The sequence below is a fragment of the Nannobrachium achirus genome (assembly GCF_963921795.1).
Source record: "Nannobrachium achirus genome assembly, chromosome: 4".
Lineage (NCBI taxonomy): Eukaryota > Metazoa > Chordata > Actinopteri > Myctophiformes > Myctophidae > Nannobrachium > Nannobrachium achirus.
The window spans coordinates 70,895,272-70,918,002 of record NC_137813.1 but is presented as its reverse complement, the minus strand read 5'-3'; the positions used below and the strand labels follow the sequence as shown (position 1 = coordinate 70,918,002).

General features: G+C 44.2%; 1 protein-coding gene across 1 annotated transcript; it reads left to right on the top strand.

Annotated features, from left to right (window-relative positions):
- Positions 1–5,450: 5,450 nt before the first annotated feature.
- Positions 5,451–5,897, top strand: LOC308283179 (complement C1q-like protein 2; the record flags this gene model as incomplete). The annotated part of the gene is made up of 1 exon (XM_080723557.1): positions 5,451–5,897. The coding sequence occupies one exon, from the start codon at positions 5,451–5,453 to the stop codon at positions 5,895–5,897; it is 447 nt and encodes a 148-aa protein (XP_080579683.1).
- Positions 5,898–22,731: the final 16,834 nt, after the last annotated feature.

Genomic DNA, 22,731 nt, shown 5'->3' with positions numbered 1-22,731 from the left:
TTATGCCCATATATGCTATATGGAGGTATTCAGAGATTTTTTGTTGACTCATGTGGCGTACGTGATGTCAGAGCCTTTTATGAGTGATGTCACAATGAGTCAGCGCTTGCGCCGATTTCCTCCGGAACAGCCTGATGTCAACAATCAGCTCCGCATAAGGATATTCCGAACGTTTCGGGCCGGTTTCGGAAAACCGCGCGTCGGGTCGGGTCGAGGCCCGGCACTGCACTCCGCGGCGGGGAACGCGCGTGCCGAATCTGAAGCCGGTGGGACGAACGGTTCTCGAGATACGCGGATTACAGACACACAGACAGACAGACAGACAGACACACACGCAGAGACTTCTCGCATTTATAGATAGATCAGCCAATTAATTGCCAAAAACAGGAAATGGCAATAACTTTGCTTCTAGGTAACTTATAAAGGTGATCTAAGAGTCTAGGTCCATGTTTGTGAGGTCCAGACATTCATCTGTTACCATTGTGAAGTCATACAACCTTTCCTAATTAAAATAACTAGAAGCTGGGCCGCCCTTCGGGCGGCCCAGCGTCTAGTCGGCGACCTGGCCAACTCGGGAACGATGTAAATAGGGAATGAATGCCCCGCCCTTTAATGCAAACCCCATTATACCTGTTGTCATAGGACCCGTTTTGACCATCTGTTTGCCTGTGTCCATTTATGCCCATATATGGAGATATCTGTATCTGTCTGTCTGTCGGCGTCCATCTTATGTCCATATATGGAGATCACTGCAGATATAGTTCTGGGTCAATTTTATGCCCATATATGCCCATATATGGAGATATCTGTCTATTTGCGTCCATTTTATGCCCATATATGGAGATCTCTGTATCTGTCTGTCTGTGTCCCTTTATGCCCGTATATGGAGATATCTGTTTATCTGCGTCCATTTTATGCCCATATATGAGATCTCTGTCGCTTTTTGTTTGTTTCTTCTTTAAGCAGAATACACAGCCTGCTTAAATCTGCATCATTCAAGTCATCCTCCCAGTCCCACGCTTTGTTGCTTGTCTTATGTTTGTCTTTGTCTCTTTTATTTTCTTTTTTGGAGCGGACCCCATGAATGCCCCACCCTTTAATGCAAACCCCAATATACCTGTTGTCATAGGACCCGTTTTGACCATCTGTTTGCCTTTGTCCCCTTATGCCCATATATGGAGATCTCTGCACACAGTACCGGTTGCGGAAAACTCTGATGTCAGACATCAGCTCCGCATTCGGGCCCATATCTGGAGAACGCGCGTGCCGGTGGGAAGAACGGTTCTCGAGATACGCGGATTACATACATACATACACATTCACAGAGATTTTTTGTTGACTCATGTGGCGTACGTGATGTCAGAGCCTTTTATGAAGTGATGTCACAATGAGTCAGCGCTTGCGCAGATTTCCTCCGGAACAGCCTGATGTCAACAATCAGCTCCGCATAAGGAGATTCCGAACGTTTTGCGCCGGTTCGGAAAAAACGTGCGTCGGGTCGGGTCGAGGCCCAGCACTGCACTTCGCGCCGCGCAGGGGAACGCGCGCGCCGAATCTGAAGCCGGTGGGACGAACGGTTCCCTTCGGGCGGCCGAGCGTCTAGTCGGCGCCCTGGCCAACTCGGGAACGATGTAAATTGGGAGTGAATGCCCCACCCTTTAATGCAAACCCCATTATACCTGTTGTCATACGACCTGTTTTGACCATCTGTTTGCCTGTGTCCCTTTTATGCCCATATATGGAATATCTGCCCTTTGGGCGGCCAAGCGTCTAGTCGGGTGCCGGCCTACTCAGGAACGATGTACATAGGGAATGAATGCCCCACCCTTTAATGCAAACCCCATTATAACTGTTGTCAAGGCCCGTTTTGACCATTTGTTTGTTTGGGTCCATTTATGCCCATATATGGATATCATGCCCATATATGGAGATATCTGTATGTCTGCGTCCATTTTATGCTCATATTTGGAGATCTCTGTATCTGTCTGTCTGTGTCCCTTTTATGCCATATATGGAGATCTCTTCCCTTCGGGTGGCCAATCGTCTACTCGGGGACCGGCCTACTCGGGAACGATGTAAATAGGGAATGAATGCCCCATCCTTTAACGCAAACCCCATTTATCTGTTTGTCAGCGTCCATTTTATGCCCATATATGGATATCTCTGTATCTGTCTGTCTTCATCTTGAGCAGTATACGCAGCCTGTTTGCTTTGCCACCCGTGGGGAATGATGCCCCTCCGGTTGTTAGGAAATACCCATCATACCCGTGGATCGGTTACGTCATACTGATGACATTCAACACCATGGCATTTTTTGTTGACTCATGTGGCGTATGTGATGTCAGAGCCTTTTATTGTTGACTCATGTGGCGTACGTGATGTCAGAGCCTTTTATGAAGTGATGTCACAATGAGTCAGCGCTTGCGCCGATTTCCTCCGGAACATCCTGATGTCAACAATCAGCTCCGCATAAGGAGATTCCGAACGTTTCGCGCCTGTTCGGAAAAAACGCATGTCGGGTCGGGTCGAGGCCCGGCACTGCACTCTGCGCCGCGGCGGAGAACGCGCATGCCGAATCTGAAGCCGGTGGGACGAACGGTTCTCGAGATACGCGGATTACATACAGACAGACAGACAGACAGACAGACAGACAGACAGACAGAGATTTGTCGCATTTATAGATAGATTAGCATAAACTATGCAAAAACAAAGTGAAAATAAGCAAATTGCTGCATTTTTTAAGTTTTACTCAACTTTGAAAGCTTCTCTCAGTCTCTAAGATGTATGTTTACAAGTCATCAATTATCATCCTAAAAATAAATCATGCAACCCTTTGTATGTGTAATAATTGTGTAATAATCACACCGAAACCTTTAGGTTAAATAATAAACGTGATCTTACAGACCGTGTAAGTCTATTTGCATGTCTACAAGATATTCTCTTTCCATTACTAGAATATCTAACCTTTCCTTATAAGCGTCGTCGTCATCATCAATCCCCAACAGATGTGCCTTGCTTACATTACAACACACCTATTATGCACATCTCAGAGCAGTTAAAATGTTGAGATCAAGAAGAACAATGTGACATGCACTGGGATTTATCGCAGCAACATTTGATCAGTTGGGTAATGGTGGCTGGAGCTGGGGGATCCCGTGTTGTGACTGGCACCAGTTGATCTCCCTCAGCCTCCCATCCGTATTCAGTTGCTGGTGGCATCTATGGGTTAGGTACATGTTCCTGACTCCTCATACCATTGACTGGTAATGGGCACAGGCAATGGCTTGATGTAATGCTCCTTGTGTAGGTGGCAGCTTCTCGGCTTCTAATTGTTTCTTTGTGAATAACCTCCACCTGAGCTCACTAACATCCACAAGATTTGTACTGGGCTCGCACACCTGGCAAACAAATGGTTAAATCTTTTTTTCTGCATCAGAACTGAGCTTGTTTGTAGTACCTAGAGTAGCAAATGCAGATACCACCTCCACAGGACACCAGTGTAGGGCTTGCCAACAGGTTAACTTTCCCTTGCCAGAAAAATGGCCTGTCTGGTCAGCTCCAGAGATGGCATGGAACCCTGGTAAGGTTGAAGTCCTTGTTTTACCCAGTGCACTACTGGCTCCCAGCCGATTCCCGTGTTATCCTCCCCTTGGATGGGTCTGTTATCACCCCTGTCATGCCTTGGCCAAGGCTCAGTAGTCGGACTACCAACTACCAGCAGCTGGTAGATCCGTGTTATCGCCCATAGACTTGTCATTGCAATGCGCATGCGCCAACGCACGTTCACAGGAACAGTATACTGGTCGCTCCGTCAGTGAGAATCGAACCCCGGCCGTCGGATTACTAGCCCCCGACGCTACCGACTGAGCTAACCAGGCAGCTGGCGGACTTTCATTTTTTTGCTTGGTTTGACTCGGTAACGGAACGCGACGCGGCGGTGAAAAATACTATGCCTAACCCTAAACCTAACCCTAACCCTAAACCCTAACCCTAACCCTAACCCTAAACCCTAACCTAACTCTAACCCTAACCCTAACCCTAACCCTAACCTTAACCTTAACCTCAGTAAAACTATGGCTAAACCTAATGCTAAAAAAAATCTTGGAGCGGCGCATCCATCTCCGTAGCGTCCTCAGTAAGAACGCATGGCTAGAATTCCCAACCCTGTAGTCTCGAATCCCAGCGTGACTTCTTTTTTCCCCTCGTGTGTTGGCGCATGCGCATTGCAATGACAGGACCAAGGCTGATATTAAGGCTGATATTGGGACTACCCAGCTGCTGGTAGTTGGTAGTCTGACTACTGAGCCTTGGCTAAGGTATGACAATTTTGATAACAGTCCCATCCCAAGGATATGATAACACGTGTATCAGGTGCGGCTCCAGTGAGATGATACCCACACCAGTGATGAAATAGGTGTCCTTGTACAGCTGATGGTACCGTCGGATTGCAAGAACAAAGACATCAGTGTCCGGGGACTCAATGTAGAGCTGTGTTGCCCTCTTCGGACAGCAGGCTGTGCAGGATTATCCTTGTGTCAGCCTCTTCCTGTGAGCTGTGGAGATGTTTTACATCAATAGAGTTTGAGTGGACATCTTGCCTTGACATGATTATGAAAATGTTTGGTTTCCCCTGGAAGTGTTGGAGGGCTTTCTTAGCAAAATTGATTGTCAGCTCATCTTTGGTGTGGATACCTGACAAGAACTGTTTTTCTGACACCTTCCCTATCGGTGTGTTGTCTTCCATATGATAAGTGGTAGGGGGCTTGCCACCCTGGCGTCACTTACACGTGGCCTCCTTCAGTGAAGATGCAAGGTCATAGCGGTCAATACATGTGCCTACTTGTGCACGAGGCTTAAGTTGGCACCTCGACAGAGTGCAGTTCTGTAGACTATATTCTCCTCAAAACTTTGCCACCTATGGATTCCTACATACTTACACCTAGAAACTGTGGTTATAAATGTGTGTGTGTGTGTGTGTGTGTGTGTGTGTGTGTGTGTGTGTGTGTGTGTGTGTGTGTGTGTGTGTGTGTGTGTGTGTGTGTGTGTGTGTGTGTGAATGTAATGCACATTGTAAAGTGCCTGGATAAAGGCACTATATGAATTCACCATTTACCATTTCATTTTCTTGAGAATGATTATCCTGCTGTTGATAGTTTTTTAGATTTTTTGGAACAAAATAAATCAATTAGTAGTCTAACAGTTGCATTCCTAATCTAAGGGTAGCGAACGCAGTGCTGGAGACCAGACTGTCGTGCAGCGAGAGGGAGGTGGGCGAGCTGAAGAACCACAACGAGGCCAGCGAGAGGCACCAGGGCAACATCTCCGCCAGGCTGAGCGCCGGCGAGGGAGAACGCGCCGCCTTCGGGTCCAGGCTGGCGGCCGCGGAGGCCGAGAGCGGCGAGCAAGCGTCCGAGATCGCCTCCCTGTCGACCAGGACCACCTCCGGGGAGATGCGGCTGGCGGCCCTCGAGGAAGAGGTGGCGGGACGGAGGAAGGCCCAGGTGGCGTTCTCGGCCGATCTGGGGCGGTCCGTGGGCCCGCTGGGCTCCGTCAGCGCCGTGGTCTACCCGAACATCAACGCCAACGTGGGGAAGGCCTACAGCCCGCTGACGGGAGCCTTCACAGCACCCGTCAGGGGTGTCTACTACGTCCGCTTCACGAGCATGAACGCTCATGCGGGAAACTGGGTGGGGCTGTACCTGTACAAGAACGGCCAACAGATTCTGTACTCGGGCATTCTGAACAAAGACGGCGGCCACCTGTACGCCTCCAACGCCTTGATTCTGCACCTGGAGGAGGGCGACGTGCTGGAAACGCGACTCCCCCTGAAGCACAGCCTGTTTGACAACGGAGCTAAACACAACAGCTTCAGCGGATTTCTGCTATTCTCGGTGTGAAAGAAATAACGTTGAAATACCTATACTGTAGCTGTCATAAAACATGCGATAAATAAGTACATTTTTTGAGTGTTGCTTAATATAATAAGAGTTTTTTTTTCTTTACACTGGAAAATATTGTTTTTGAGAAAATATAATGTGAACTGACAAACAAACTGCGAGGGTATGAGTGAATATTAAAAATGTTGGATCCGTTGCTATGAAGGGATTAAAAAAAGGCCACATCCACCCTAGCATCCGTATTTTGGGCATGTTTCGCTGTTTGGACAGCGAAAATAGCTGGCTATCTACAAGCTCACAACATGACAGGTTATGAGCGTGAATTTGCTATTTGACCTTGTTGTATGTCGAATACCGATCACAAATATAAGTGAATGTATAAGTGGCGAACACCCGGACAAGACGGACATACTGTACATACATACGGACAAAGCTAGGTGTAGGAGCGGTTAGTTCCGCTCAAAAACGTAGGAGAAGACAAAGAAGAGCAGACTTGGACCACAACAAACTCAGTCACAACAGAAGGGAGTAGAAACTAACAAACCACCTGCAAAACATAACGACAAGTGAACCTAAGTCCTCTACAGCAGTGGTTCTCAACCTTTTCAGGCCGTGACCCCCAAAATAAAAATATTTTAAGTGACATTAAGTTAATCATCTGAGGACCCCTGAAAGTAATTTGGGGATCCCCGTGGGGGTCCGACCGACAGGTTGAGAACCACTGCTCTACAGTGAAAAGGTGGGTCTTTTAAAGTCCCTCTGTGAATGAAAACAAATCCTATCCGTACCTCCCCCTGACCTTTATATTGTAATATAATTGTAATATTGTAAGATTATTATCATTATTATTTGGCTGTCATTCAATGTTATGAGTTTTTTTAAAGATCTCAATTGAAACAAGCCATAGGCTTTTTTTGGGTGTAGCTTTTAGCTTACCTGAACTGTACTGTCATGAAACTGTTTTCCTATGCAAACTTCTAATAAAGTCTTCAATCAATCAATCAATCAATCAATCAATCAATCAATCAATCAATCAATCAAGTCGTTGTAGAGCTTGAAACAGTGATGTAACCTATACCCCCACCCCCACCCCCACCACCCCAAAAAGAAAAAAGAAACAAGTAAGAAAAGTGCAAAATGTGGAATATATCTTTTAAACATTTTAATGCATAAATCTGGTACGGGAGTACAGAATAGTACCAGATTTTTGGGGGCACGCACGCACTCACGCACTCACTCACTCACTCACTCACTCACTCGCCTGTATCAGTCAAGGCCTCACACTAGCCATTTCAGTTGATGGGAACTAGCCTATAAGAATGTATCTGCTTTTGATTTAGAGTTTTCTATTAATACAGTGACATTGACCTTTGATTGAGAAAAAGATGATCGTAGATAGTCTCCACTGCTAAAGTCTACTAAGAAGACAACACTTGTAGTGATACATTACTGTAGTAGAAAAAGTGCTCCTCGGAGCACAGATCTCCGCCAGGTCAGGTGGGTTTTTGTGGGCCAGCAATGTTCTGATTTCGTCAGTCAGGATGGAAGATGAAAAAAGTGACGGATTGGAATTAAAACACTTGACTATAAAGATAATGTGTATGGCTCTACGTGATGTTTGGACACATTTTAATGTAACAATTAATATAAGAAAATACAAAAATGGTTCTCCTGGTGATGCTATAATGGGGCAATGTTAAAAAGGTGGCATTTTGTCCTCATCGTGCAAATGTGCATGCAAGGTTTCACCACAATCGGATGCTGTGTTCATGGTTGTTCAAAACGACACACACACACACGCACGCACACACGCACACACACACACACACACACACACACACACACATGGGTCAGTGACGTGACGCCCCAAAAAATGTGTTTTTAAAAAAACTTTAAATTGCAGGCATAAAAGTTATTTACTTTTGTTCTACTCACTCTCAACCTTATGGAAATACATTTTGTTTTTAGATATGTTATTGGAATCAGACTTTATTCAGCAGTTTGTTGTACTTGTGCCTAAAATCGTCATATGGTGTGACATGAAAATAATTGTTCATAAAATGAAAATGGAGTACATCTTTCTTAAGTTACTCACTTCACTATCAAAGTCCTTTATCATAACTAACCAGTGATCCACTATAGTTTTTTGAGAATTAATTATATCTGTATATTTTTTTCATAATCGACACTCTGTGTGAGGCCCATGTTCATGATCTTACAACATATTTTAAATGTATTCTGTCAAAACTTTCTCTAAAATTACACAAATATTTGTGACTCTTCCTGATAATATTCTCTATGTAATCCATACACATTTTTTTGGTTTAATCATTAATAAAGGTATGATTTTTCACTATTTGGAATGCCACACCAAATGATTTAGTGTCACACCGTATGATCATATCTTCATGTGTCAAAGCAAACTGTGTTTTAACCTACCTATTAGTGAGTACTGAACTTTACTGATTGATTAAACAATTACCCAGGATAACATGGCCTTAATATTTCTGAATAGGATATTATTGTAGGGCTTTAACATGGGATAATAAAGAATTGTAGTAGTAGATGGATGATGAGGATGTGCACAGGAATGCTACGCACACCTAAGTCTTCTGCCGGCCCACGGCAGAAGGATCCTAAAGAGACAATAAGGCGCATAGCCACACTTGGAGCCAAGGCAACATTTTATTAACACCAATTAGTGGAAACAGAACTCAGCATTCAGGTAAATTGCTTTTTTCCGAAGTCTCCTGAACTTGAACACAGCATTTTGTGTTGAACAAATGTAATTAGGAATCATGACATTACACCACATCTCCACTAGCTAAAGAGTGCTGGGTTGCGCAACTCCGAAAATAGCTGATCTACAAGCTCTCGCAGCACAACGTGTTGAGAGCTTGTAGATCAGCTATTTTCGCTAGTTTTGTCTCGGGTCCTACCTTAAAACTGTCCACTGTCCAGTCCAGTGAGTGAAAGTACAAAAGTATTAGATCAGATTAGATTATACATTTAGACTGTATTGTACATCAGCCAGTCGTATTTGGTGAGGGTAGCAAACCGGCTGCCTTGTTGCAGTTCTGTTATGCCACAGACAACCTCCTGCTCTTCGTAGAAAATGCAGTCTCGCCCCTTTGGCTCCTCTCTCCTTGCTGGGTCATTGTTTAGTTTCTCCCTGTACTTTCTCGTTCTCTCAGCACTTGTCATTTTCCAGCTGACAAAAGAAAATGGAATGTATAGTTTAAGACAAAGAGAAAATATTGTTTAGATTGAAACAATATGTTAAGGTTTCTGTGAAGGGGTTTCTGCTCTGTCTGATGAATTTGAAGTATCACTGAATGAAGCTAAATTACATTTTATGTAAAAATGTTTAAAACAAATGTTTAAATGTACAAAAGAAACATGGAACTTTGTTATTTATTGTTATATCTGTAGTTAAATACAGTATAAATCATATGGTGTGACAATCAAGTCATATGGCGTGACAAGCAGACATGTCACACCATTATGATTAAGTGTCACACCATATTACGTTTTCTGCATTTAGGTTTACCTTGAGGCTACTATGTACACATTAGCATGCTAACAGCATGCTAGCTATAACAAAGCAACCTAGATCTACATGGAAATATGACCAAAACTTCAAATAACTTAAGCTTTTTTTAATGAAAAGGTGTCACACCAACAGACATCCAAAGTGGTGAGTTTGTCAAAGTTTCAACAAGATGGCATTTCATGAAAATGTTAAAATCATAACTCACCTCAGACACCTGTCTTGCAGTTGTGCTGGGAGTGCTGAATAGCCTTACAGAAGAAGGACCTCTCTAGCCAATAGGTGTCCAAATAATTGCCTGTTTAATTTGTCCAAACTAGTGTCACACCAAATGATTTTGGTTTGGGGGACAAAATGTTTTTGATCAGAAATGACTGAAAACATTATGCTTTGACTTTGAAAAGATATAGGCTCACAAATATACTTTTTTTTAGCCTAAATTCATTTTCAAATGATTTTTAGCAATTCTTTTTCTTAGTTTTATTCAAGTTCCCACTTTGAGAAACAAGGTCAGGACAGTCACACCATATGAGTTTTGCCATGTTTGGTTGAAAGTTCTGAAGAAATGAGGAATGAAATGTTTTAATCTTGAGTAAGTTCACATAAAGCTTAATGTCCTGCACAATATTCAGAAGGTTTTTGACAAATATATTTTTTATTTATACATGTTTGACACCGAGGACAGCGAAAACGTTACGTCACGTCACCCACCCACACACCGTCGCAGGGTAAAGTTATACAACCATACAGTCGTCCCCTAGGCCTCTGTCTAACAGGTCTATTCCTGATCTAATGAGTCAGCACTAACCCATTCATAGAAATGTACATAGCCTACGGCGTAAGGGACTCGTCCAGTATTTAACAGACTTAAAATCCCACGGTCACACCTATCTCAAATATATCACCTCAATTATGAACAACCCTAATTGTAATCAAGGACTATAATCACCATGTTTAATGTCCGCTACCTTACTTAAATGCGTGCGAGTTGTTGAGTTCACCAGATTTATATTAAGGGATATTCCACTTTCAAAAAAACTTTTAGTAATTGTATGGTCTAATCAGGCTTGTATGAACACCCTGAACAGTTTTTAATTTTCTTCATTCAGTATTTAGATATTTGATGTAAATGTTATCTGGCCCTCCAGGCCCAGGGCCTCTCCCCACACACACTCATTGTAACTTCAAACTCCATTTTAACCATGATAGATTCATTAAAAACACCCATTATATTTTCTGGTGACTCATACTACCCTCCTAATACGTGAGCAGGCCGTGTTTTTTCCATAACGTTTTTCATGTATTTTTAATATATTTTTTATTGTATTTAATTGTTTCCATTTTCCCAAAGAATTATTAAAAATACATGAAAAACGTTATGGAAAAAACACGGCCTGCTCACGTATAGGGTAGTATGAGTCACCAGAAAAAATAATGGGTGTTTTTAATGAATCTATCATGGTTAAAATGGAGTTTGAAGTTACAATGAGTGTGTGTGGGGAGAGGCCCTGGGCCTGGAGGGGCCTGACAACATTTACATCAAATATCTAAATATTGAATCAAGCAAATTAAAATCTGTTCAGGGTGTTCATAAAAGCCTGATAAAATGACCAAAAATATTTTTGAAAGTGAAATATCCCTTTAAGGTCCGTTTCCTACTTAGACCTAGCCTCGCGTAGCCAGGCTTACTCATCTCCGAAGAGAAACGCCTGGTGACAATAGAAGGCAGAAAGCGTTCAACTTCCGCCGTAGGAATTTCACCGGAAGCCGTATTTTTTCTGTTTCTGCAAACGTATTCCCTGCACGAAATTAACTCTGGTCTACGTCTCCTGCTCCGTCGGTTGCGCTCGCAATAAACAATATACAAACAAAAACATTGATTCAAGCAATGTTACACCTATTAAGAGTGAGTTAAGAGCTACAATCTATTTTAGTTTTTTCGCTGGGGAATGTAAACAGACCCGCACCGCATGACGTAACGTCCGTTAAACGCAGACTTCCGCTAGAAATCTTGGAACACACCGGAAGGCATATTGTCTACAGGGTGACTTAGACCTAAGGTGTTGTTTAAATTAATTGGTTAGACGTAACCATTCAAGTCCTTGATGCACAAACCTTTGTTTTACTATTGACAAGAAGTAAATCCAATTAATGGGAAAATATTCCCATAGACGATAATAATGATAATAACAATAAGTAAAACTCTGTGCGACTTCTCTTTAAATGCAGGAAATAATAAATGTATTATAGGTAAGCAAGATAGCTTTTAGCGTAATATTCAGGTAAAAGTTGTACAAAATCATATAATTGTCCCAAATATACAATGCCAACTTCACAGTTTGATTACATAGATAACCTCAAATAGATAATAAACGTACTGATAGGTATTTTATTATGGTTCATATCATCTTTTTATCAATACGTATAGATGACTAACTGACCACCTGACCCTAAGGCACAGCTTGTAACTGTGCCATGCTTTAATGTCATGTACAGTACCCACAAGGTCTCTTATCTACTGCCATGGAGCCTGTGCCTAAAACAATGAGAATTGTTTTGGGTTATAAGGCTCAGCCTGGGACCTCTGGTGTCATCCAGACGGCAAGGACATCTATTCCCTCAGGAACCTACTGTATATGGACTCTTTGTCTTGTCATTTGTGGACAAGAAACATCCTATGAACTGTTGAAACGTCATCTACTGACTGACCAAATGACCATACTTAAACTCATGTCAAAACATCATTTGTCAGAGATAGCACGAACCAACCATTATCTCTGTACTGTACCTGTCTTGAATTCTCTCTCTCCAGTAATCATTCCATTCTCACTCTGAATCGCTTCTCAGTTTGAATTATTGTTTTGATTTTTGATATTTCAGGGAGTCGGACAAGGCTAAATAATGTTTTAGTATCGCTCATTGTCTATTTTACCTTCACTTGATTTAACACATAAATTGCTTGGACACATCCTATCATAGGCTATTGTCTGTGCCAGCACAACATAGGGGAAATACAGTAGGCCTAGAGACACCATTCATTATAACATTTTTTTTAAGTATAACATTTGTAATTACTTTTTATTAATCCTTTATATTTTACGGTTGGTCCCTGTAACATTACGTGTTGTGTCTTTGAATTTTGAATTAATGATGTTTAAATAATTTAGATGATTTTTGAATTATTGTTCTCCCTGTTGGAGGAGTCAGATAGCTCCTAATTATGTTTTGGTTTGACACACGTCGTAAATTAACCCTTATCTGCGATAAATCTGATTGTCATTTTATCGGTCATTATTTCTCTGATTTTCAAACTTTTTTTCTCTGTACCGCTTTGTTGTCTTTTTGCAAGACATCCTCTCAGTCCTCGTGTTGGACTGGGCTTGACCCGGTTATCAGGAGGGTAGGAAAGTTAGTCTCTGCCAGTTATCTGTCTCTTTTGGTACCGAATGAACTGTTTAAGTTTACACCTCTCACTCCCTCGCTTGCCGTCGCGAAGCAGAGTGAGGGAGTCAGAAGCAATATGTTATTTCTTAGACCGAATTTTGACCATTTCTGTTCTGGTAAAATAATTGGCTTGAATGCCTCTAATAATATTTAAATGTTTATAATGTTCTGACAAGTTAAGTTAAGAAAGAACTAAAATGACTCCTTCTCCACTTTCTCAAGGTGTGGACCCGATTGAACCTGCTGTCAGTGGACCCCTAGGACTCTTTTCTCCCCACCATGGCATGTGAGCTCACTGTTTTTATTATAACTGTCACTCAAATTGGGAAAGGGGCAAGCCGACAGCAGAGCCAAGCGGGACACCACCCAGGGAAAACAACTCACACACTGTCAGGCTAGGTTAATATGGCCCAGGAAGTCAAAGGCTCAGAAAAAAAAAAAAGAAAAAAAAAAAAACTTGTTTAAGTTGATCTGCTGTTTCCATGATTTAACCTTGTCCATGAGGCTCCTGCGTTATAAACTCCTTCACCTGGGGTAACGTCTCATTCCCTACTTGGACTGCACAATCCATCGGTTCCCTGCTGAGAACCATGGCCTCAGACTTAGAGATGCTGATCCTCATTCCGGCCGCTGTACACTCGGCTGCGAACCGATCCAGTGAGAGCTGAAGGTCTTGGACCGATGGTGCCATCAGGACCAAGTCATCCGCAAAAAGCAGTGACTCAACCTTTAGCTCACCAAGCCTTATACCTTCTCCACCACCACTTCGCCTCGAGATCCTGTCCATGAAAATCACAAACAGGATAGGTGACAAGGCGCAGCCCTGGCGGAGGCCAACCCCCACCGGAAAAGAATCCGACTTATTACCGAGCACACGGACACAGCTCTCACTTTGGGCATACAGAGATTGGATGGCCCTCAACAAGGACCCCCTCACTCCATATTCCCGCAACACCTCCCACAGAAACTCCCGGGGGACCCGGTCATATGCCTTCTCCAAATCTACAAAACACATGTAGACCGGATATGCATACTCCCAGGCCTTCTCCAGGATCCCTGCCAGAGTGAAGAGCTGGTCAGTTGTTCCACGACCAGGACGGAATCCACATTGTTCCTCTTGTATCTGAGGTTCAACTATCGGCCGGACCCTCCTTTCCAGTACCTTGGCGTAAACTGTCCCGGGGAGGCTGAGCAACGTGATACCTCTATAATTGGCACACACCCTCTGGTCCCCCTTTTTAAAAAGTGGAACCACCACCCCGGTCAGCCACTCCCTCGGCACTGTCCCAGACTTCCACGCAATGTTGAAAAGACGTATCAACCAAGACAGCCCCTCAACATCCAGAGCCTTCAGCATTTCTGGACAAATCTCATCAACCCCCGGGGCTTTGCCACTGTGGAGTTGTTTAACTACCTCAGTGACTTCCTTCCCGGAGATTGACGTCAACCCTCCATCATCCTCAGGCTCTGCTCCTGTCAGGGAGGATGGGTCTGGTGTGATTGGGTTTAGGAGTTCCTCAAAGTGTTCCTTCCACCGCCCTACGACTTCCTCATTTGAAGTTAGCAGATCCCCCATCCTCGCTTTCCCCTCCTGAGGTGTCGTATGGTCTTCCAGAACAACTTTGGTGCCGCCCGAAAGTCCTTCTCCATGGACTCCCCGAACTCCTCCCACACCCGCTGCTTAGCCTCAGACACAGCTGTGGCTGCTGCCCTTCGGGCCTGTCGGTACCTTGCAACTGCCTCCGGAGTCCCTTGGGATAACATATCCCGATAGGCCTCCTTCTTCAGTCGGACGGCTTCCCTGACCACCGCTGTCCACCAGGGTGTTCGAGGGTTACCGCCCCTTGAGGCACCTAAGACCTTCAGACCACAGCTCAAAGCTGCAGCTGAAGCCATAGAGGCTTTGAACATGGCCCATTCCTGTTCCATGTCCCCAACCTCCACAGGGATGTCAGAGAAGTCCCGCCGGTGGTGAGAGTTAAATTCCTCCCGGACAGAGTTCTCCTCCAGACGTTCCCAGTTCACCCGCACTACCCGCTTGGGTTTGCCGGGTCTGTCCAGAGGTTTGCCCCGCCATCGGAACCAACTCACCACCAGATGGTGATCAGTTGACAGTTCAGCCCCTCTCTTCACCCGAGTGTCCAAAACATACGGCCTCAGATCAGCTGACACGATTACAAAATTGATCATTGACCTTTGGCCTAGGGTGCTCCGGTACCAAGTACACTTATGAGCATCCTTATGTTTGAACATGGTGTTTGTTATGGTCATTCCATGGCTAGCACAGAAGTCCAACAACAACTCACCACTCAGGTTCTGATCAGGGAGACCGTTCCTCCCAATCACGCCACTCCAAGTATCACTGCCATTGCCCACGTGTGCGTTGAAGTCCCCCAGTAAGACTACGGAATCCCCCACAGGTGCCCCATGCAGGACCCCCTGCAGGGTATCCAAGAAGGCCGAATACTCTGAGCTGCTGTTCGGAGCATAAGCACAAACAACAGTCAGAGTTTTCACCCCTCCAACCCTAAGGCGGAGGGAGGCGACCCTCTCGTCCACTGGGGTAAACTCCAACGTAGCAGAGCTCAACCGGGGACTTGTGAGTATCCCCACACCCGCTTGAGCCCTCACACCCTGGGCAACTCCAGAGAAGAACAAGTTCCACCCCTTGTCCAAGAGTTTGGTTCCAGAGCCTTTGCTATGTGTGGAGGTGAGCCCTACCAGGTCTAATTCGTAGCGCTCCATCTCACGCACAAGCTCAGGCTCCTTCCCCATCAGCGTTGTTAGGTTCCACGTCCCCAGGGTCAGCCTCTGCTGCCCAGGTCCGGTCCTCCTAAAAACCCTGTTGTCACTGCCACCCGTCTGGCAGCGCAACCGACCCCACTGTTTCCCAACGCGGGTGGTGGGCCCACGTGGCGGCGAAAATGTTTCCACGTAGCTTCTTCGGGCTGAGCCCGGCCGGCCTACTGTATTGTATTGTAATATATTTTGCATTGTGTATGTATGCTGCTGGTCCATGTCTCCAAGACAAATTTCTTCTCTAAGAGTAACCTTAAACCTTGATTCCTCCGGTTCTACACTAGTGATCGTTTCAGTCCATCCTGCTGGCGTCTAATCTTTTGACATTTCCTGTTGTAAGTGCATACAAGGCCATGGTGCAGAATGCACGTCTGCACTGTACTTTCCCAATCTTTACACCATTACATTTTCTCTTTTTATATATACCGGTACTTATTTGGTCAAACAGCTGTTTGCTTCAGTAATCTCTTAGATGTCTTGCCTCACACTCTGGCATTTTAAAAACAATACAAGATTCAAACATAACGTTCAGCGTTAAGCAGCAAAAAGGGACTTTATAGGCAGTGGCGGCAGTTCAGCAAAAGCTAGGGTATGGCAAAGATGGGAGTTCTCATGGAAAAGAGGCATTACATTTTGTATAACACGGTTCTATTGTGAAAATAGCAGATCTACATGCTCACAACGCCTCGTGCTGCGAGGCGTTGTGAGCATGTAGATCGGCTATTTTCACAATATCTAAAAAAAACAAGTTTTGTCAGTTTTTTACATAGGTTTCTGCTAGATATGGCAGCCTGGAATGGTTGTTCAAGTGCAGCTAAACTTAGCATGTTAGTAAACGTGCCACAATTAACAATAATGCATTGCTCCTGTGCAGCTGACCTGCGGAACCTGGGAATATACTATTTTGTCAAGCTGAGGAGAATAGTGTGGAGAATATAATTATAATACCTTGTTAAAGTTACTATTTTGTTACATTTTGCATTTGTAGTTATTTTACTGTGCAGATAGACAAAGAGACATTCATGGATTTATATTTAAAATGTACTTTTATTTTCTCCCCTGGATCCAGGATATGGCAGCTGCATACCCCTGCCATACCCAATTGACACCCCTGTTTATAGGGAAATAATCAGGAAGAGTGAAGAGAAGTGGGAAGAGGTCACATGTCACATCTGTACGCACTGATATTTTTACCCTCTATTTACTATTGTTGATATTCTTGACTATCCATGTGTTATTGTTGATATTGCTGCTGCTGTTGAGCAACTAAAACCTACTACCCAGGGGGCAAACCAGCCTTTTTTTAGGAAACCTGCATTTGCCCTGACATAAAAAGTTGTCCACCAGAAATATTATCTATGACCCAGTAGGATCACAACCTATATGGACAACCCGGTCAATTTGTACAACAAAGTCCAATATGGCCGCCTCAATATTAGCCCCTATTAGTTTTAATGGGGGGTGAATAGGGCAAAATTTTAAACTGAGAGATATTTCCACGAAACTTCACAGGTTGATCAATGGTATACATATGAACATTTTTTGTATTGCAAGTTTCCTTGAAATCCAATATGGCCGCCACAATATGGCCGCCATAATGTAAGGACCACTGAAAATAGGTTTTGCCTCTAACTTCTGAACCAGATGAGCTAGAAACGCAAACTTGGTGTCTATTTCATGGTGTCTGACCATGGGAGACTCAATGGAATAGCTAATTTTATTATTGGGTGTGTCTGGACCTTTATTGTGCATATTTGCAAGATGGTGGATTCCCAAAATAGAGCTTTAACATAATTTCTACCATGATTGTTGACTGCTTTTGCAAATACAAGCAATATGAATCCATTTGCTAAGATTTATGGCACAGAAGGGACTATTCTTGAGTTTGCATGTTGTCAAAATGGCTGTAAACGAGATATTATATTTCCTGTCCGATTCTACTGTATGTAGTTGTAGCAATGACTTCAGATAAAATCAGAGACCAAAACAATGTATCTTAGAAATTATTTTTTTATTAAAAAAAAAAGAAAAAAGAGAGAGATTATCTCAATGAAATGAATGCAACTGCCTTTTTGGGTCTTTCACACATAGACATGCACATGCTTTCCAACAACTTCAGCTTCAGGGAAATTATAATGAACACATGATTAAAACAGGCTGCATTATAATGCAAATAATTGCTAGTCACTATCACTGTCATGTGTACCTATCCTGCTGCATCTTGTCTCCAGTCCTTGGCAACGACACCCCAAGTAGCATGCAATTCCCTTCTTCGCACATGAACAGCTTTTCTGGCAGCCTTTGATACAGCTACATGATATTGCCTTGTCCATTGATATAGGCCAGGCTGGCTCTGTAGATGGACAGAGGACTGCCTTCCCATGGCGACAGCATGATATAGGCATCTATATCATGCTGCCACCCACCTCCTAGACCTTCCAGAGCTGTGGGTGAGAACAGAGCAGGATGCATATCTTCCTATCCATCACATGGTCTCAGCCCTTGGACTCGCACAGTGTCGTGCCCTGCCCTTTATTCACAGCCTGAGTGGCAGAGATACCACCAGCTATCCCTTTTTCACTGGAAAGAAGGCATGGTTCAAGACCAGCATAAGTCTAGATCTCCCTGCACTTCAGGAGTTTGGTGAAAATTCCTCTTATTCCCTCTCAGAGGATGTCAAGAATCAGGCTAGAGACCTCACAATAGCTGTATATGCATCAAAAGCTGACCATTCGGAGGACTTTGACCTGGCAAAGCTGAGAGTGTACAAGTTCCTAAATAACCGATCAACCCTGTTGAAGCTGCTGCCACCTACAGAAAATGCCTTTGGCCTGCACCTGAAAAGAGCTGCTCTTGCAGCCATAATAGATAAAACTGCACACATCGCGAAGCCAGACATCCCTTGCTTCACTGAATATGGATGGTCTCTCAGTGATGGGAAGGCAGTGCCCTGTACATCTACAGAGCCAGCCTGGCCTATATCAATGGACAAGCCAATATCATGTAGCTGTATCAAAGGCTGCCAGAAAAACTGTTCATGTGCCATCCATCCATCTTCAACCGCTTATCCGGAATCGGGTCGCGGGGGTAACAGTTCCAACTGAGACTTCCAGATTTCCTTATCCTGCGCAACTTCCTCCACTCCCTCTAGGAGTATACCGAGGCGTTCCCAGGCCAGTCTGGAGATATAATCCTTCCATCTGGTCTTAGGTCTGCCACGGGGTCTCCTCCCAGTGGGACGTGCATCGAGGACCTTCCTAGGAAGGCGCTCAGGGGGCATCCGTACTAGATGCCCGAACCACCTAAGCTGACTCCTTTCCAAGTGAAGGAGCAGCGGTTCTACTCCAAGTCTCTCTCGGGTGATTGAACTTCATGTGCGAAGAAGGGAATTGCATGCTACTTGGGGTGTCGTTGCCAAGGACTGGAGACAAGATGCAGCAGGATAGGTACACATGACAGTGATAGTGACTAGCAATTATTTGCATTATAATGCAGCCTGTTTTAATCATGTGTTCATTATAATTTCCCTGAAGCTGAAGTTGTTGGAAAGCATGTGCATGTCTATGTGAGAAAGACCCAAAAAGGCAGTTGCATTCATTTCATTGAGATAATCTCTCTCTTTTTTTTTTTTTTTATAAAAAAATAATTTCTAAGATACATTGTTTTGGTCTCTGATTGTATCTGAAGTCATTGCTACAACTACATACAGTAGAATCGGACAGGAAATATAATATCTCGTTTACAGCCATTTTGACAACATGCAAACTCAAGAATAGTCCCTTCTGTGCCATAAATCTTAGCAAATGGATTCATATTGCTTGTATTTGCAAAAGCAGTCAACAATCATGGTAGAAATTATGTTAAAGCTCTATTTTGGGAATCCACCATCTTGCAAATATGCACAATAAAGGTCCAGACACACCCAATAATAAAATTAGCTATTCCATTGAGTCTCCCATGGTCAGACACCATGAAATAGACACCAAGTTTGCGTTTCTAGCTCATCTGGTTCAGAAGTTAGAGGCAAAACCTATTTTCAGGGTCCTTACATTATGGCGGCCATATTGTGGCGGCCATATTGGATTTCAAGGAAACTTGCAATACAAAAAATGTTCATATGTATACCATTGATCAACCTGTGAAGTTTCGTGGAAATATCCCTCAGTTTAAAATTTTGCCCTATTCACCCCCCATTAAAACTAACTAGAAGCTGGGCCGCCCGAAGCGTCTAGTCGGCGACCTGGCCAACTCGGAACAATGTAAATAGGGAATGAATGCCCCGCCCTTTAATGCAAACCCCATTATACCTGTTTTCATAGGACCCGTTTTGACCATCTGTCTGCCTGTGTCCATTTATGCCCATATATGGAGATATCTGTCTGTCTGTCGGCGTCCATTTTATGTCCATATATGGAGATCACTGCAGTTATAGTTCTGGGTCCATTTTATGCCCATATATGCCCATATATGGAGATATCTGTCTATCTGCGTCCATTTTATGCCCATATATGGAGATCTCTGTATCTGTCTGTGTCCCTTTTATGCCCGTATATGGAGATCTTTGTGATTCTGCGTCCATTGTATGCCCATATATGCCATATATGGAGATATCTGTTTATCTGCGTCCATTTTATGCCCATATATGAGATCTCTGTCGCTTTTTCAAACAGATGGTCAAAACGGGTCCTATGACAACAGGTATAATGGGGTTTGCATTAAAGGGGGAACCTGTCCATTGTATGCCCATATATGCCATATATGGAGATATCTGTTTATCTGCGTCCATTTTATGCCCATATATGAGATCTCTGTCGCTTTTTCAAACAGATGGTCAAAACGGGTCCTATGACAACAGGTATAATGGGGTTTGCATTAAAGGGGGAACCTGTCCATTGTATGCCCATATATGCCATATATGGAGATATCTGTTTATCTGCGTCCATTTTATGCCCATATATGAGATCTCTGTCGCTTTTTCAAACAGATGGTCAAAACGGGTCCTATGACAACAGGTATAATGGGGTTTGCATTAAAGGGGGAACCGGCACTGTGTCTGCAACACAGTCGGAGGCACAGACAGATACAGAGATCTCCATAATGGGAATAAAGGGACACAGACAAACAGATGGAGGAGGAGACAAACTTAATGCAAACCCCATTATACCTGTTGTCATAGGACCCGTTTTGACCATCTGTTTGCCTGTGTCCATTTATGCCCATATATGGAGATATCTGTATCTGTCTGTCTGCGTCCACTTTATGCCCATATATGGAGATCTTTGACCATCTGTTTGCCTGTGTCCATTTATGCCCATATATGGAGATATCTGTATCTGTCTGTCTGCATCCATTTTATGCCCATATATGGAGATCTATGCAGACACAGTGCCAGTTCCGGAAAATCCTGATGTCAGACATCAGAATCCGAACCTTTCGTGCTGGTTCCAGAAAATCGTGTATCGGGTCGGGTCGAGGCCGAGCACTGCACTACCTGCTGCGGTGCAAACCCATGAATGCCCCACCCTTTAATGCAAACCCCAATATACCTGTTGTCATAGGACCCGTTTTGACCATCTGTTTGTCTTTGTCCACGTATGCCCATATATGAAGATCTCTGCACACACAGTACCGGTTGCGGAAAACTCTGATGTCAGACATCAGCTCCACATACGGGCATTCATTTTATTCCCATATATGGAGAACGCGCGTGCTGGTGGGACGAACGGTTCTCGAGATACGCGGATTACATACATACATACATACACACTCACAGAGATTTTTTGTTGACTCATGTGGCGTACGTGATGTCAGAGCCTTTTATGAAGTGATGTCACAATGAGTCAGAGCTTTCGCCGATTTCCTCCGGAACAGCCTGATGTCAACAATCAACCCCGCATAAGGAGATTCCGAACGTTTCGCGCCGGTTCGGGAAAACCGCGCGTCGGGTCGGGTCGAGACCCGGCACTGCACTCCGTGCCGCGGCGGGGAACGCGCGTGCCGAATCTGAAGCCGGTGGGACGAACGGTTCTCGAGATACGCGGATTACAGACACACAGAGAATGCAGACACAGTGCCAGTTCCGGAAAATCCTGATGTCAGACATCAGAATCCGAACCTTTCGTGCTGGTTCCAGAAAATCGTGTATCGGGTCGGGTCGAGGCCGAGCACTCCACTACCTGCTGCGGTGCAAACCCATGAATGCCCCACCCTTTAATGCAAACCCCAATATACCTGTTGTCATAGGACCCGTTTTGACCATCTGTTTGTCTTTGTCCACGTATGCCCATATATGAAGATCTCTGCACACACAGTACCGGTTGCGGAAAACTCTGATGTCAGACATCAGCTCCGCATACGGGCATTCATTTTATTCCCATATATGGAGAACGCGCGTGCTGGTGGGACAAACGGTTCTCGAGATACGCGGATTACACGCGGATTACATACATACATACATACACACTCACAGAGATTTTTTGTTGACTCATGTGGCGTACGTGATGTCAGAGCCTTTTATGAAGTGATGTCACAATGAGTCAGAGCTTTCGCTGATTTCCTCTGGAACAGCCTGATGTCAACAATCAACCCCGCATAAGGAGATTCCGAACGTTTCGCGCCGGTTCGGGAAAACCGCGCGTCGGGTCGGGTCGAGGCCCGGCACTGCACTCCGTGCCACGGCGGGGAACGCGCGTGCCGAATCTGAAGCCGGTGGGACGAACGGTTCTCGAGATACGCGGATTACAAACACACACGCAGAGACTTCTCGCATTTATAGATAGATAGGGGCTAATATTGAGGCGGCCATATTGGACTTTGTTGTACAAATTGACCGGGTTGTCCATATAGGTTGTGATCCTACTGGGTCATAGATAATATTTCTGGTGGACAACTTTTTATGTCGGGGCAAATGCAGCACACCTTCCTTTGCCCCCTGGGTATACAGAATTGTACTGTTGTGTGCTCATGTTGCTGCTCTTATCTCCATAATCTAACGTTTTGTGTTTTTTTTTTTTTTCATAAATGAATGCCCTGTTTGATCAT